This window comes from Abramis brama (assembly GCF_963993115.1).
Source record: "Abramis brama genome assembly, chromosome: 1".
Classification (NCBI taxonomy): domain Eukaryota; kingdom Metazoa; phylum Chordata; class Actinopteri; order Cypriniformes; family Leuciscidae; genus Abramis; species Abramis brama.
In genome coordinates, this window is record NC_139963.1 from 2777917 (window position 1) to 2794593 (window position 16677).

Sequence of the window (16677 nt, forward strand, 5' to 3'; positions counted from 1 at the left end):
AGGGGTGGTTATTGCAAATACTGTAATGCAAAACTGCTGCTGGTGGTGGGTACCGCGATGATGGTAAATAAAATTGTACTGTAACTGTAGCCGCGAGAGTGAGACAGCGAGATGATTGACAGGACAATAGGACATAGGATAGCGGAGGAAAAAGCGCAAGATTTTTTTAGTAAAAAAATATTCATTTGTTTAATATAAGTGAGTTTGTCTTTGAAAACAACAACAAAAAGGTGAAATAACAGTGTGATCACAAAACTGAGCGTTCGTTTTAAAGTGAAAATTTTCAAATATATTTTATTTATTTGTTAGCCTATGCTGTTGTTATTCCGTCTTAATCGTTTTGTTAATTCAAGTTTAATACTATGCAGGAGTTTTTTTATTTTTTTTATTGTAGCCTACTATTTTATTGTTGTTGTGTTTTCATTAAAAAATAACAATGAACCGCATTCGTTTGAAAGGTTAATCCATAGGTCTTTCATTTACTTGTGTTATCTCATCCGTCTTATTAGCTTTGTTAATAACGAATAGGCTAATGTTAATTAAAATTGTTCAAAGAGTGGAAGATGTTGTCAAACATTAAAAAAAATCTAAAATAAGCACTATATGCTGAACGTACCCTCGTGCACTGTTCGATTTCCGTGTAGGCTAGCCTACGGAGCGGGTCAAATTGACAAATTGGTCAAATTGTTTTTTTAACCATTTTTAAAACCGTTTTCTTTTTATAAACAGTATAGGCCTACTGACTTTTTTTGCATAATTTTTTTTTACGTTTTAATTTTTTCTTATGCATTTTATGCTTATAACATCATAACTGAACAATTAAATGTAGCTGTATAATGAAAATAATGTTTACTTTTCCTAACTTTCCCTTTAGTTTCCTATAGACATAGTTCCCTAGTTTCCCTAGTTTCATTCATTTTCTGTATCTTCAACAACATTTCCCTCAATCTCTGAAGCATCCTCTAACTCGGAAACATCTTCTTATCAGTATCATCAAAAACCTGTGAAATTACTTATTTAAATGTCAATCTTTGGGAGCTCATTTTTCCTGCTGTCTATGCCAAAGTCTTGTGCCACACTAAGCAAAATTGTGGGAAAGCTCATTATTCACTCATTCAATAATGTGAGAAACAAAACATAACAAAAACATACATCAAATAAATGTTTTTTTATTTATTTATTGGCTCTGTAAAGCTGCCTTTGAAAATCATAAAAGGTTAAAAGCTAGGTATTTCAGATATCTTGAATATAGAAATGAGAGTTTATTTGTTATCAAGCATGTTATCATCAGCAACTTTGCATGCATGATCATGATGATAAATGAAAAAAAGTCACAAAATACCAACAAACAAAGGTTTAATATTATTTCAGGTAGATTGAAACAATAAATGATGGCTCATTTTTACCATCTGTGGCTGACAAAATATTTTTCTGTATTAAAATAAGTGGAAAAGCTAATTTTAGCTTCATAAGGTACAAAAACAAAATAACAAAATATAACCAAGCAATTTTATTATTTTGGGTCAGTAGCCTACAGTTGCATTAGAGCGTTAAAATGTTTGGGTCAAATTGACCCGTGAACATCAGGAACGTAACCTACTATAGCCTAGTAATTTTGTTTGTATAGGCTATGTCAAAACACATCAGCATGTTGAAACTTTGCATGTTCGTCATGATAAATGAGAAAAAGTCACAAAATATCAAGAAAAAAAACATAGGTTAACCAGTATTTCCAACAACTAGAAAGGGTTCTTTCACACCTGCTTCATTTAGTTCTGTTGAATCGCACTAGAGTTCGTTTTCCCCCTTGGTGCGGTTCGTTTGGGCAGGTGTGAATGCAGCAATCGCACTCGGGTGCGCGCACCAAAAGTGGACCAAACAAGCGGTACGCTTTCAAACGAACTCAGGAGCGGTTCGTTTGTGGTGAGAAAGTGATCCGACCTCGAACAGACCCAATTGCCAAAGAACGGCGCATTTTTGGACTAAACCAGCTGCCCGCACGTTAAAATTCTGACAATCGAATTGCAGAAATATGTTCACGACCCATCTGGCCAACGAGTGATGTGGATGTTGTCACGTGACTGCATTTTGGTTCGTTTCATCAACTGATTCGGACCAGAGCAATCAGTGTGGTGTGAAAAGGAACCAAAACGCCTGAAAAATGCTTCAAAGTATAATTTTCTCCCTTGGTCCGGAATGAACGGAACTACAGATGTGAAAGCACCCTAAACGGTTCAAATTGACCCGCAACATAAGGGTTAGGGGTGCTGACGGGGGACTTCTGGCGTGGAGTCCGGAAGAAAAAAAAATATGGGTGGTAATAAAAATCAAGTTTAAACAAACTCGTGTTGTGTTTTGGCTATGCATACATATTACGTGTGTTTGTGGTTGTATTTTACGCTGTAGGCTACAATTACACTGGGTCACCAACATAGCCCAGCACAGTTTTAACTCCTGCATCCGCATAGTATTAAACTTGTAGCATAAAACAACAGCATTATAGGCTAACAAATAAATAAAATATATTTGGAAATTTCCCTTTAAAACGAACGCTCAGTTTTGTGATCACACGTAGCGTGACTTGAAATGTATTGAGTTACAATTACGCTGTAAAAAATAAAATCGTAAAAAAACGGTCAATGACTGTCAGCTGCGGCTGCCAAACAAAAAACGTAAAAATAAAGTAAAATATCCTAATTTAAATAAGTGCAAAATACTTTTACAGAAATCTTCAGAAATCTTTTTTAACAGAAACACACAGTTAAAACACAGTTATTTCACATTTATTTTCTGATTTTATTTTACTGAAAAACATGCAGTTCATTCTATGCATGATACAATGATTACATGATACAATGACTGGTAGGCTACTGTTTGTATTGCTTAACACAAATTTAACGATTTCAATTCAATACTTGGGATTTGATTTAAATCTTGATTCAATATTGACTAATTTTGAATAAATATTAGGAAGGCTACAGTAGATAGCCCACATGTTATTTTTTTCTCATGAAAAAAAAAATCTCACATAATGCTATGTAACCATATAGAGCCCTATCAGCTGGTATTATTAAAGGTTACAAATAACTAATTAAATCAAATATAATGTGGTTTTCATTATAATAACAATTATGTAATGACACAAGTAAAAATATAATAAATATGTAAAAAAGTGCAGTGCACATATTCAGCAAAATACTCCTCTTTATCAATTTGTTTTAGTCATCTAACATGCTGCTAGTCATTAAATGGTTTAAATGTAACTTTCTGTGACACAATTGTTCTCCTGTTTCATATCAAAAGTAACCTGCTCTGTCTTGTTTGACGGTCTTCGTGTCCTCTTTGCTCCGCGATTTTTCTCTGCGTGAGAAAACGGATGTGTGGCGTGAATGTGTGGAGTCTCGCGCTGAATGCGTCGAGTTGGCAGCTCTGCTTTTAGAAGCGGGATGGATCCGGATAGATCGGCGGCGGTCATAGACTGTAGGCGGCGGCGTTCCTCCTTCCACCATGCTGCTTCTCCATGTGAGGACTGTTTACGTTAGACTAGAAGTGCGCACCGGCCGCATGCTTATACACGTGGCGATTGTTTACATCAGAGTGCGCACGTGTTTCGCGCAGCATATACGCAGTGTTTGTTTAAGCGGTTGATGGAAAATAAGCTATAATGCGCGTTCTAAAAATCTAAATTCAGATCTATTATTTTTCACGGTATTTTGAAGTGCCCGCGATAACAATATCGTGCATATTCATTACCGCGATTTATCGCATTACCGAATACCGGCACATGTCTAATGGTGACACACGAAACACACCATACAGAAACACTTTAAACCCCAACAGAACATTAAACACTACCAGATCTCTCAGGATCTCAGCATCTTCACTTATTACAATCCAGACTTTATTTCTTTCATACTAACATTCTTACTGAGAATTAACAGAGGTTTAGAAGTTGAAGTTTTATTGAAAAGAATAAAGTTTGATGTCACCATGATGGAGATCAGTGTTTGCTTTAGTTGGGCTCTTGACCTTTTAGTGTTTAACTTTAATGTTTCTCTGGCTGCTTTAACTGTGTATTTGATACACATTTGTGTTAGCAATAAATGCTGGAGAAAATATCATATGATCTTAGTCATTCATTGGTGGTGTTATAATCATCATATGATGATCTGATGTGTCAGTCAAATCTCTGAATTTATTAGCTTAGATTACATAATATGTAGATGAAGTTTAGTTTTATATAAAGTCTACAATTAATGTCATAATTTTTCACATAACCCTTGAAATATGTGACATCAGTATTATAACAATCTGAAAAAAAAAAAAAATAAAAAAAATTATATATATATATATATATATATATATATATATATATATATAGTACAGAAAAAGTTTTGAGCTGGTTCATTTTTTTAGTAGTATAGAGACATCAAGAATCAACATATGAATCTCAACAATGGTGACAACCAACAAAGCCTTTTTGTGACTTTATATTAATTCAGATTTTTTTTCCATTGTCACCATTCTTGCGATTCATACGCTGATTCTGAGAATCACAGCACTGCAGGACTTTCTATAGCAGTTTTATCATGCAAAATGAAAACTAATATTTACCAACTTATTCAGATATTTCACTTTAGGTGGTATCAATAAAGCAGGCCACTACATGATGATTATTATCAGTATCACTAAAAAGTGACTAACATCATCTGATCTGAGTTTTTCTTGGATTCCTGCAATAACAAATATGCATCAGAAACACACAGTTAAAGCAGCCAGAGAAATGTTAAAGTTAAACACTAAAAGGTCAAGAGCCCAACTAAAGCAAACACTTATCTCCATCATGGTGACATCAAATTTTATTCTTTTCAATAACACTTAAACTTCTAAACCTCTGTTAATTCTCAATAAGAATGTTAGTATGAAAGAAATAAAGTCTGGATTGTAATAAGTGAAGATGCTGAGATCCTGAGAGATCTGGTTGTGTTTAATGTTCTGTTGGGGTTTAAAGTGTTTCTGTATGGTGTGTTTCGTGTGTCACCGTTGTGTTGAAGAGTAGAGCCTGAGCTTCAGTAGAGGATGAGCAGAGAAACACTGATGATATGCTGCATGTTGCTTTATTTAACTGACAGTAACTGTGTAGTTGCTGATGCAGTGACGTATAGTCACAACAAATCATGCATATAATTAACTGCATGTTTTTCAGCGAAAAAAAATGTGAAATAACTGTGTTTTAACTGTGTGTTTCTGTTAAAAAAGATTTATGAAGATTTCTATAAAAGTATTTTGCACTTATTTAAATTAGGATATTTTACTTTATTTTTACGGTTTTTGTTTGGCAGTCGCAGCTGACAGTCATTGACCGTTTTTTTACGATTTTATTTTTTACAGTGTAATTGTAACTCAATACATTTCAAGTCACGCTAGTCACCACCCAGCCAGCAATGACATGTGGGGCCCAAATGGGTCTGACATGAATTGCCAAATTAAGACCCATGCAGTACCCTTACAGGTCCCACTTTTAGTATGTCTGGGCTTCCACGGCTTGCCCCAATGTGGATCCCGGGTGCAAGCCCATAATGGGGCCCACATCTGCCGCCCATGAAGCCCTCATCTGGGCCCCACATGTCATTGCTGGCTGGGACTGTTATTTCACCGTTTTGTTGTTGTTTTCAAAGACAAACTCACTTTTATATTAAACAAATAAATATTTCTTTACTAACAAAATCTTGCGCTTTTTCCTCCGCTATCGTCCTGTCAATCATCTCGCTGTCTCACTCTCGCGGCTACAGTTACAGTACAATTTTATTTACTATCATCGCGGTACCCACCACCATCAGCAGTTTTGCATTACAGTATTTGCAATAGCCACCCCTTGTCCAAAACTGAGCGTATTGTCTAAAGAAGAGTTATGACTGCTGCATAGGCCTATATGCTACACTTGACTGAACATTGTGCTTCACCCGCTGCGCTGTCTAGCGCAGCACCACACAGATTTAACTCCGCACAGCTAATAAAACCGTCTGGGTGTAGATTAATATTTAATATTTCTGATATATAAATATTTCTCTGAAACGCGTTAAGTTGCACATAAGTAAGCCCAGGACCTGCCCTGAACAGTTTAATATGCGGTACGCAGAGCCATAGGACTGTTATTTTGTTGAATAAACCTGGGGAACTACCGATGACGTCACATGATCAGATTTTCTTGACTAATCGGCTGACAGGGGCGCCTCATGACCGTACAAATGTGCAAAACGAATTTTGAAGTAATTTATTCGTTTTTTGCCTGTGAACTAAAAAACGAAAAATCAAGCCGAAATCTCGTTTTTTCGTTTTTTGGAAAAAACGAAAAAACGAATAAAGGCGCCGTTTCTCGTTTCTGCTTATTTCATTTCAAATAGGAAATGAAATGGACGGAAGATACCCTGATTGACACGGTCCGTGTATCATCTGATCATTTCATTTCCTGTTTGGAATGGAATAACGAGAAATGAAAAGACGGATCGTTTATTCGGTGTTTCGTTTAGTTTAATAAACGGAAAATGAGATTTCGGCTCGATTTCTAATGTTTCGTTTGTGGTTTACAAATCGGTTTATGGCTTTGATATTTCGTTTGCACATGTGGGCGGCACTGAAACGCCCCTTTCATCTGATTGGTCAAACCGCTTCGTCTTCAGTACAGCCAGAATAAGAGTCCGTACGGCACACTCACATCCCACTTTAACCCCCTGTGAGCAATAGGGGAAACCCAGAAAGTGCACTGCTATAAACAATGAAACATAAGCCCTGCTGTCTTCAAATAAATAAACTTCAGTCGCACTGTAATTGCTGTACAGTATAATGATACTAACTGTAGTTTCTCCAGCTTGAATTGTGGGTTCATCAGTAGATCACTGAGGTTTTTCACTCCAGAGTCTCGTAGTGTATTCCAGCTCAGGTCCAGCTCTCTCAGGTGTGACGGGTTTGATTTCAGAGCTGAAGTCACATCAGAACAACCTTCATCTGTCATATCACAGTAGATTAAACTACATTAGCAGAGAGAGAAGAAAATAAGACAGAAGAAAAGAAAACTCTTTATTCTGTAAAGTCACATTATCTTCATAAGCAAATAAAACAGAGAGAGGAAGAGAGATCTTCATCTTTATTTCACCAGATCACAAAATACTAAGTTTGCACAAATACAATGTTAAAGTGTTTTAGTTTAAACTGTTGAAGTGATTTGAAGCATTTTGATTCTTGTATGTGAATGTGACTGACCTCAATCTCTCCAGTTTACAGTGTGAATCCTTCAGTACGGCACATAAGCGCTTCACTCCAGAATCTCCTAGTTTATTCTCGCTCAGGTCCAGCTCTCTCAGGTGTGACGGGTTTGATTTCAGAGCTGAAGTCAGGATGAGACTCTGTTTCTCTGTAATTCTGCATTTATTCAGACTGAAGACAGAAAGAGAAAATGATCTATGATGATCAACTAACGTGTTCATCTTCATCCAGCAGACTTTTGCTGACAAATAAACAGGGATATCAAGATAAAGGTAACATGGAGAAAGACTACACATTATTCATTTAAATATACTACCAACACTGTAACAATAAAAAGGTTGAAAGCGTTGATCTATTTATGTTAGTTTACACATTCATTTCATTTAATCTTTAAGGTTCTTTCATGTCAGTGTTACCCTTGGTTTGCTCACTGGGTCAAATGTGTTTATGTCGGTTGTTTTCAGACACATTGTCTACTTGCTAAAACTTTATAGTAAGGTTTCATTTGTTAACATTAACTACATTAGTTAACATGAACTGATGATGGACAATACTATACAACATTTAATAACCTTAAGTTTAAACATTTACTAATACATTTTTAAATACAAAAGTTAACCCTTTGAGGTCGACAAACGCGCCGGCGCGTTTTGCTGGATTTTTTTCACATAGCAGCAACATAAACTTAAAAAATCCGTAATTTGTGGTCATATAAATAAAATAAATACATGATTATAAACTATAGAGGGTCTTCTTTTTTTGTGTACACTCACATTAACATCAAAACCTTGTTTTTATTTTGAAATAAATAAAATAAACAGGGTGTGCTTTTAGCTCACTCTGTCTCCACAAAAATCTTTCTGAAACAAGTCTGGAAAATGAACTGAAACTCAGCTAATACTTATCACACAACCATGAAACATGCGTCTAAAGAAAGCTTTAAATTTCTACTTTTAAATAAAACAATTCACATTCAAAACAAATATTCTCCTGCAATGTAATCTGTATGAAACTAAAGAGAAGTACAGTTTCTCCCGTCTCATCTAATTACCTGTAATGAGTTCACACCCACTCGCAGAGCGCGCTATTCATAAGATAATGTGCTGAGGTGATCTATGCAAAATAAGGTAAACGCCCCCTGAAATGCCTTCAAACCAGCAAGTTTCATTCATTCACTTTCCTGCGCTGTTGGAAGATGACACGAGTTAAAATTTTGCTCAGAAGAAGAGCAGGACTCTGACGACGAACGTTTGTATTTTGAGCGACGAACGTTGAGCGACTTGATCCAGCCGTGGATAATATTTCGGGTGAGTAAGTCTTTTTAAATTTACTTGCATTAGTTGACACGTGTTCGCATTTATGAGGAAAAAAACAATATTACGTGACAGTTCTCCATTATGGACGCGAGCGCTCTGAAAGCAGCACTAAAAGACTTTCAAACTTTCACAGAGACCTCAAAACAGAAAGCACAAATCCTTTCTTTAAAACGAATTTCGTTTTGTATTAATTGTATCTTAATTTTAATATTATTTTCATTAACAAATTTCCTGGATTTAATACATAAAAAGTAAATATAGGCTAGCAATCACAACATAAGGTGCTTGAACTGGAGATCATCATGAACCAGACCGTAGCCTACTCGCCTCACAGGTCTAAAAAATGTGAAATATATTTACAGAAAGCTGGTTCTAAACAAAACCATCCAAAACAAAAAACTATGTAGCCTAATAAATGTGCATTTCTCCGGTGTGTTCACTAGCCTACTGCTGAAGATCGCGAGTCAATAGCCTATCGTCAACTTCATCTTTGCCAGAAGGAAGAGAGATCTTCATCTTTATTTCACCAGATCACAAAATACTAAGTTTGCACAAATACAATGTTAAAGTGTTTTAGTTTAAACTGTTGAAGTGATTTGAAGCATTTTGATTCTTGTATGTGAATGTGACTGACCTCAATCTCTCCAGTTTACAGTGTGAATCCTTCAGTACGGCACATAAGCGCTTCACTCCAGAATCTCCTAGTTTATTCTCGCTCAGGTCCAGCTCTCTCAGGTGTGACGGGTTTGATTTCAGAGCTGAAGTCAGGATGAGACTCTGTTTCTCTGTAATTCTGCATTTATTCAGACTGAAGACAGAAAGAGAAAATGATCTATGATGATCAACTAAAGTGTTCATCTTCATCCAGCAGACTTTTGCTGACAAATAAACAGGGATATCAAGATAAAGGTAACATGGAGAAAGACTTTTAAATAAAACAATTCACATTCAAAACAAATATTCTCCTGCAATGTAATCTGTATGAAACTAAAGAGAAGTACAGCTTCTCCCGTCTCATCTAATTACCTGTAATGAGTTCACACCCACTCGCAGAGCGCGCTATTCATAAGATAATGTGCTGAGGTGATCTATGCAAAATAAGGTAAACGCCCCCTGAAATGCCTTCAAACCAGCAAGTTTCATTCATTCACTTTCCTGCGCTGTTGGAAGATGACACGAGTTAAAATTTTGCTCAGAAGAAGAGCAGGACTCTGACGACGAACGTTTGTATTTTGAGCGACGAACGTTGAGCGACTTGATCCAGCCGTGGATAATATTTCGGGTGAGTAAGTCTTTTTAAATTTACTTGCATTAGTTGACACGTGTTCGCATTTATGAGGAAAAAAACAATATTACGTGACAGTTCTCCATTATGGGCGCGAGCGCTCTGAAAGCAGCACTAAAAGACTTTCAAACTTTCACAGAGACCTCAAAACAGAAAGCACAAATCCTTTCTTTAAAACGAATTTCGTTTTGTATTAATTGTATCTTAATTTTAATATTATTTTCATTAACAAATTTCCTGGATTTAATACATAAAAAGTAAATATAGGCTAGCAATCACAACATAAGGTGCTTGAACTGGAGATCATCATGAACCAGACCGTAGCCTACTCGCCTCACAGGTCTAAAAAATGTGAAATATATTTACAGAAAGCTGGTTCTAAACAAAACCATCCAAAACAAAAAACTATGTAGCCTAATAAATGTGCATTTCTCCGGTGTGTTCACTAGCCTACTGCTGAAGATCGCGAGTCAATAGCCTATCGTCAACTTCATCTTTGCCAGAAGTTAATAAACAATTAAAATGTCTTATTGCAATATTTTACATATTCATAATCATTATTTTTGCTGGATCTTTGAGGCAGATTTTTAGGTTTATGGCGTTTTGGAAAAGAGCTCTTCACGTACAAACACCGTTTCACCAAGGCACAGCGGCCCTTTAGCACATAAGAAAAAAAAAGAGAAAAAGCACGGATGCTTAGTAAGATTAGTAAGCACTTACTAATTACGAAACTTTGATGTGGTTGAACAGGTGAAACAGTCACAAATTCCTCTGCAACTCAAACCTTCTCAGTACGAGTTATGAAGGAAGAAAACAGCATTACAGTTTTCAGCGCGTCCTCCTCTGATTGCTGTGTTCGGACTGAAAAAGTGCGTGCAGGAGCACATGCGCAAAACGTAGGTTTGTAAAGATTTTGTAAAATGTCCTTTTTTTTTAAATGACATATAATAAAATAAAAATAATTCATATATCATTTTACAAAACGGTTTTGCGCATGTGCTTCTGCGCGCACTATTTCGAATTTACGTATGCGTTTTTGACGACACTGGACCATGGGCTGGCCCACTCGGAGGTTGCTTCCGGGAATAGGCTACTGCCCTACAGTATTAAAAATCGCATATAATTTATAACATATTATTGTTTATAAGGTTATAGTGTGCGTTATTTGTTTTCTCTTTAACTTCTTTCAGCTCTTTTCATGTTTGGGGGGTCGGATTGTACAAATTACTTTTGTTTATCGCTCACAATTGCTTTGTTTATAACAGACTGATTATTTTTTTTATTTTGCTCACATTTGATTTGCTTAGAGCAAATTTAGAACATTATGTTCCTCCACATAGAGGAATTACAATAAAACAGATTGAAAAACAAAACCTCCTCTATTTCTTTGTTCAGGCTGCGATGGGCCATTAGTCATTGGGGGGGTGTCTATGTCACACCCCTGGTCTGAATCTCATTAATATTTATAGGCCATTACCACTCCCATGCATAAACCTCTTCTGACAAAAAAACTGTTTTACAACGTTTAAATCAATGTATGGTTTTATGAGAACGATTAGGCAGGATGATTTTCACATAATTTTGAAGAAAAGACTCTAGGCGACAACATCCATTAGTCAAAAGTATTGTGGACACATATTTACTATATGTTTTGTAGTCTTATTTCAGCAACTTTCATTTTTATTTTTTCAAATAACCACGCATAAACATTATTCTCTTAAAAACACAAAGATTTACAAGCATGTTGATCAGATATGATGGTAGCCCTGTTTGTGCTTTATAGAGTGAATTTACACCTTTGCCATTAACATGTTTATAAATAACTGAAAAAACAACAAATGTCAGAGCATGTCAGAACACCTCCAGGGCCCAGAAAACCCCTCAGACTCCAGAGGGTTAACAGAATAACATTAGTAAATCCCCTGTGAACTAACATGAACAAAGAATAACTGTATAAACTAACATGATCAGATTAAGGAATAAAATTATTTCCTTAAGCAGAAGACAATCAAACAAGTTATGTAAAAGGTAGTTAATCTGCTTTAGTGCTGCACCGTGAGGCAGTGTCAGTGTATTTTATGGATGGCTCAGCTAAACAGGCCAATAAGAGACTATTAACTACTATTATTGCTTTTAATTATACTAATGTCTAATTAAAATGTCTACAAATGTATTAAACTGATCAGAGATCAGGTAAAACCCACAGACACTTGTTCAATCTTAGTGAATCTGCATAATTCATGTGTTCACAGAGATCATCGCCCCCTAGTGGTGAACCATTGACATTTTTAAATGTTTTGAAAGTTATGACGTAACGAAGCCTCGTTTACTGAAATCATGTGACTTTGGCAGTTTGATACACACTCTGAACCACTGATTCGAAACAAAAGATTCGTAAAGGTTTCATAGCTTCATGAAGCGTGTTTCGAAAGCGCCCATCACTAGCGTTCAGTCAACTTACCTTCAGTGGATCTTATTACAGGCAGATACTGATCACAGACTTTTAAAATGCACTTATTCGGTTTTTACAAGTTACAGTTTATGTTGCACCGAAATTAGATATTTGTGAAATACAAAGATTAAATTGAAAGCAGTTATGAACAGTTCTGATCCTGATGTCTGAAATAAAACATTGTTCTGCCTCTACAGAAACTGATATAATTATTGACCCATGATCAAACTGTCTGTCTTAATCAAATATTTAAAGCTTGATATCACCTTTTTAATTTTGTGTTATTAACCTGTTAACCTTTGCCAGTGCGCTGACACACTGAAGCGTTTTTTTTTTTTTTTTTTTTTATAGTTCAAAGTTACTATCAGATTTAATGTTATTACCTTGACAAACTATACATCATTAAAAAGATATAAGACTTAAGTTTCAGTATTTGACCACTATTGTATTCTGAGAAACTCATAGTGACAGTTATGTCTTAATTTGTGTCAGGAGTTATGTAATGACAAAATGAGTCGATACCTTTAATATGAATTATGAGCGTCAGCTGTTCCCATTCAGAGAAAAACTCCTGTGCTGTCGTCATCACAGCGCTTGACAAAACAACGTCCCTCAGGACTTTTAGCACAAAAATGTGCAGATTTGGAGAAATATTGATATATTCTCATAGGTTTACATCAGATTTCTATAGACAGGAATAATATTTAATAATAATATTTATAATATTTATTGAATTTATACCCAAATGCGTCGATGTAATCATTATGAACGCTGATGTACTGTGTTTTCAATCAATACAAGCAGCCTGAGGGTGCCCTATGCACATTTAAGCAGCGCCCGAAATCAAATACTTCCCTACTATATAGTATGCGAAAAACAGTATGCGAGCAGAGTAGTATGTCCGAAATCATAGAATTTGAAAAACAGTGGGCGAGAAGTACCCGGATGACCTACTACTTCCGGCGAGATTCTGAAGTGCGCATATGATGGACACTTTACTATCCCATGATGCCACGGGAAAGGAGTTGTCATCGTTATATTCGAAAATGGCAGAAAATGGAGATGTGGCTGTTTTCAAGTGTAAATACTTTACAAAACACTTATTGTTTATTTGTGGTTAAATTGTATTTGTTTAACATCATATAAGTAAACGATTGACTTGTTAAAAGTTTAAATAATGTAAATCGAGGTTACAATTTTGTGAATTGGCTGCAAAATTGACAATTTAATCATTATTATTACCGAACAGAACGAGCTAATGCCTGTCAGCTAGTTAACACTGTTTTATTTAAATAACGACGTTGTTTCTCAGTTAAATGATAGTTACAAAACTTTTATTTTTTATTTTACAGCGATTTTATTTCTCCTTTACCAGTGTTGATATGTAATATGTGTTGGCTACGTAGCAAGCTACTGTTATCAAGTGTACCTCAACTTGTCCATGTAACATTACTATTAATATAATAATATAGATTGACCATGGTTCATCACTAATGTTCAATTCTGTTTTGATTTTGCAGGGGGCTGATGAACACACCTGTGTTCTTATAGAGTGGAGAGTGGCTAATGAAAGAGAGGAAAGAAAAGAGAGAGCGACGAGAGCATGAGGAGAGACGAGAACAGGAGGCCAGAGAGAGAGAGATTTCTTCAGCTTTTAGAAATAATTGCTGAAAAAAAATAAAGAAAAAAATAAAGAAAACAAATGTTACACACTCTCTTTCCATTTATTTGTTAGTAAGTTCATTTTGTCATGCTGTTTTAGCAAGTTTTATTACAAAACACTTAATTTCCAGGGATTTACATTAGTTTGTCAGTTGTAAAGTGTTTAATATGTGGAATTGAGTAATTAATATTTTTAAAGGGTGTTGTGTGTGCACTTATTTTGTGGCAGATTCCAGATGGTTTTTGAAACAAGCAAATTGCAGGTATATCTGAAAAATATGAGTGCCACACTATAGAGAAATACCCACACACTCCAGACACCTTTAAAATGTATTTGTTTTATTTTCGTATATTATTTAACTTTTAAATGGATACAGAATACAAAGCTTAAAACAAAATCACAAAACTTTGGCACAAAGTAGTATAATAGAGCTTAAAGCACCACCAAAAGCAAAAGTTTTAAAACGTCGTCTTGAGGGAAGAAAATGAATGTCAGCAGCGTCAGTAAGGTAACCTTCACAGGTTTCTAAAAGATCTAAAGGGACTTTCTTACTAACAATCTCATTTGTAGGGCATCACTTTAAAATAATTCAAAATCTGTTTCTTTAAAAGCATGTGTACAAGATAGTAATTTTTGGATTTCCACTTGAATTTTTCCTACCCAAATTTAAAGTAAATAATTTGTAAAAAATTAAGCTCAAATATGTGATATGTAGCTAGAACACCAGCACCTCGATGTCCTTTTTTTCCACCCATGGTCGCAATCAGTGACTGGATGGACTACCGTGAAAGTCGGAGGTCGGGGCGGAGGTCAGCTCCATCTTTAAAATATAGATGAAGAATTGGCGCAGTAGGTTGTAGGGCTCACAATCTGTAAACGTGTTTATAGTTTTTTTGTTTTCTGTGTTGGCTTATTTATAAATATAATATGCATGTATGTATTATATGTATATGATCCATTTCTTATGTATATATATATATATATATATATATATATATATATATATATATATATATATATATATATATATATATCTATATATATATATATCAGAGTTTCCGCTAGAAAAAAATGGTGCCGGTCAAAGTGACCGGCAGAGGTTTCGTTTTCCGGACATTTTGATGAAATGCCGGTCAAATATCGCCTCTTAATTAGTCAAGTTGAGGAAAACTGGAGGCAGGCTATGTAACTTAAAAAATGACATAATCAGGTCATATAGAATGCAACATGTTGACGGAAAAAAACATGAACGTCCGATTGGCGTCAATCAACGCCAATTGTTTTTACTATGGTTTCACATTCATAGTTTAACAAACCAATCCCCCTTCCCCACATAAACTATCTGAAGCCTATTGTTTTTACTCAAGCGAACTTCCCAGTGTCTCTCCACAACTTGCAATGCGCATAAGCCGCGTAACCTTGTTCTCCGCAAGGCGACTTCGCTGCTTCGTCTTGATCCGATTCTGCAGCGAGAACCCCCTCTCTGCAGGAACACTCGAGACCCATTTCCTACTATGGTTTTGTACGTTTCTTCATTCGGATCTATTTGCGATCCATTCCATTCTAAACAAACAACGCAGTTTATATGCTTCGTCCTTGTTTCATTATTCATTAAGATAATAATTAATAAATGCACGCATAATTATCAGTGAACTTGATAAACATTGCAGATATGTTTTGCTATGCATGCACAAACAAATGCCTTTCAACTTAGGCTATGTGTGCAAAATTCAGAATAAAATGAATGTGCCGCAATTTGTACAAATAGAGTCTAGGTCTACTATACGTGTTGTAGCCATTAAATAAGCTCATTTAGTTTAATATTTGTTAAAATATTATAATGGTAATTTTTAATTTATGTGGATTATGAAAAGTGAACCGCACGTGTAAGATAGTATGTGCAATATCGAGAGAAATGTAGGGGGTCAGACATGATCTTGACCACTTAATTAAGTTTTTTGTTTTGTAGAAAGCCTTTTTGAAGTGAATTTCGTTTTGTATAAATTGTATCTTAATTTTAATAATTTTTTTATCAACCAATTGCCTAAGTTTAATATAATAATAATAATTTTTAATATAGCAGACGATAGGTGTTCTGTCCTCAGTTTGTAAATTGTTTTTTGCTATAAGTTCAATTTCATGCTTGATAATTATTTTGTTTATTATAAGAAAAGAGACACAGGTATTTTGTAATGTAAGAAGAGTCTTTATTTTGAAAGAGCTTTTATTTTGACATTACCTTCCTGTTTATGTATGGGTGATCCCATGAGCTTCCGGTCCTTGAGCTTGCCAGAACCGTAATGTTACCGGCACGAAGCGCGTCGGGATATTTCTGATGTTTCGCTCCCGAATCTTGTTTGTCCCACACTCGTAAGGCGGCAATGTCTGTAAGTGTCTAACTTGAGTGACGATGTATATTGTATGTTTTGTGTAGAGGTAAACTTAATGAGCACGATGTAACGTCAACTCGAGAATGTATATTAGTAGCTACGTTACGTTGTTAACGTTCGTCTTTTGCTAATTAGCTAACTCATACTCTGTTAGTGTGCTAGTTATTGTACATTTTCTATTAAGCTAACGTGACTGTTTAAAGCTGGTAAATGGTGAAAGTTATATCTTGTACTTGTGAGGCAGGCTCCTAAGTATATTTTGTATTCTGTTTATTACAGTTTTACTCGATTTTCACTTGCAACATTGG

The 16677-nt window shown here is 35.4% G+C and overlaps 2 protein-coding genes across 3 annotated transcripts in view; one reads left to right on the forward strand and one right to left on the reverse strand.

The window, feature by feature from the left end:
• Positions 1–16677, reverse strand: part of LOC311090940 (uncharacterized protein) — an 846260-nt gene that overhangs the window by 126578 nt on the left and 703005 nt on the right. The window contains exons 38-40 of the mRNA XM_084126585.1: positions 9214–9387; positions 7261–7434; positions 6855–7028 (exon numbers count right to left, since the gene is read on the reverse strand). Of these exons, the coding sequence (XP_083982711.1) occupies positions 6855–7028; positions 7261–7434; positions 9214–9387 (522 nt within the window). The remainder of the gene's footprint in view (positions 1–6854; positions 7029–7260; positions 7435–9213; positions 9388–16677) is intronic.
• Positions 1–16677, forward strand: part of LOC311091333 (uncharacterized protein) — a 140790-nt gene that overhangs the window by 58342 nt on the left and 65771 nt on the right. The gene's annotated exons all lie outside the window — the stretch shown is intronic.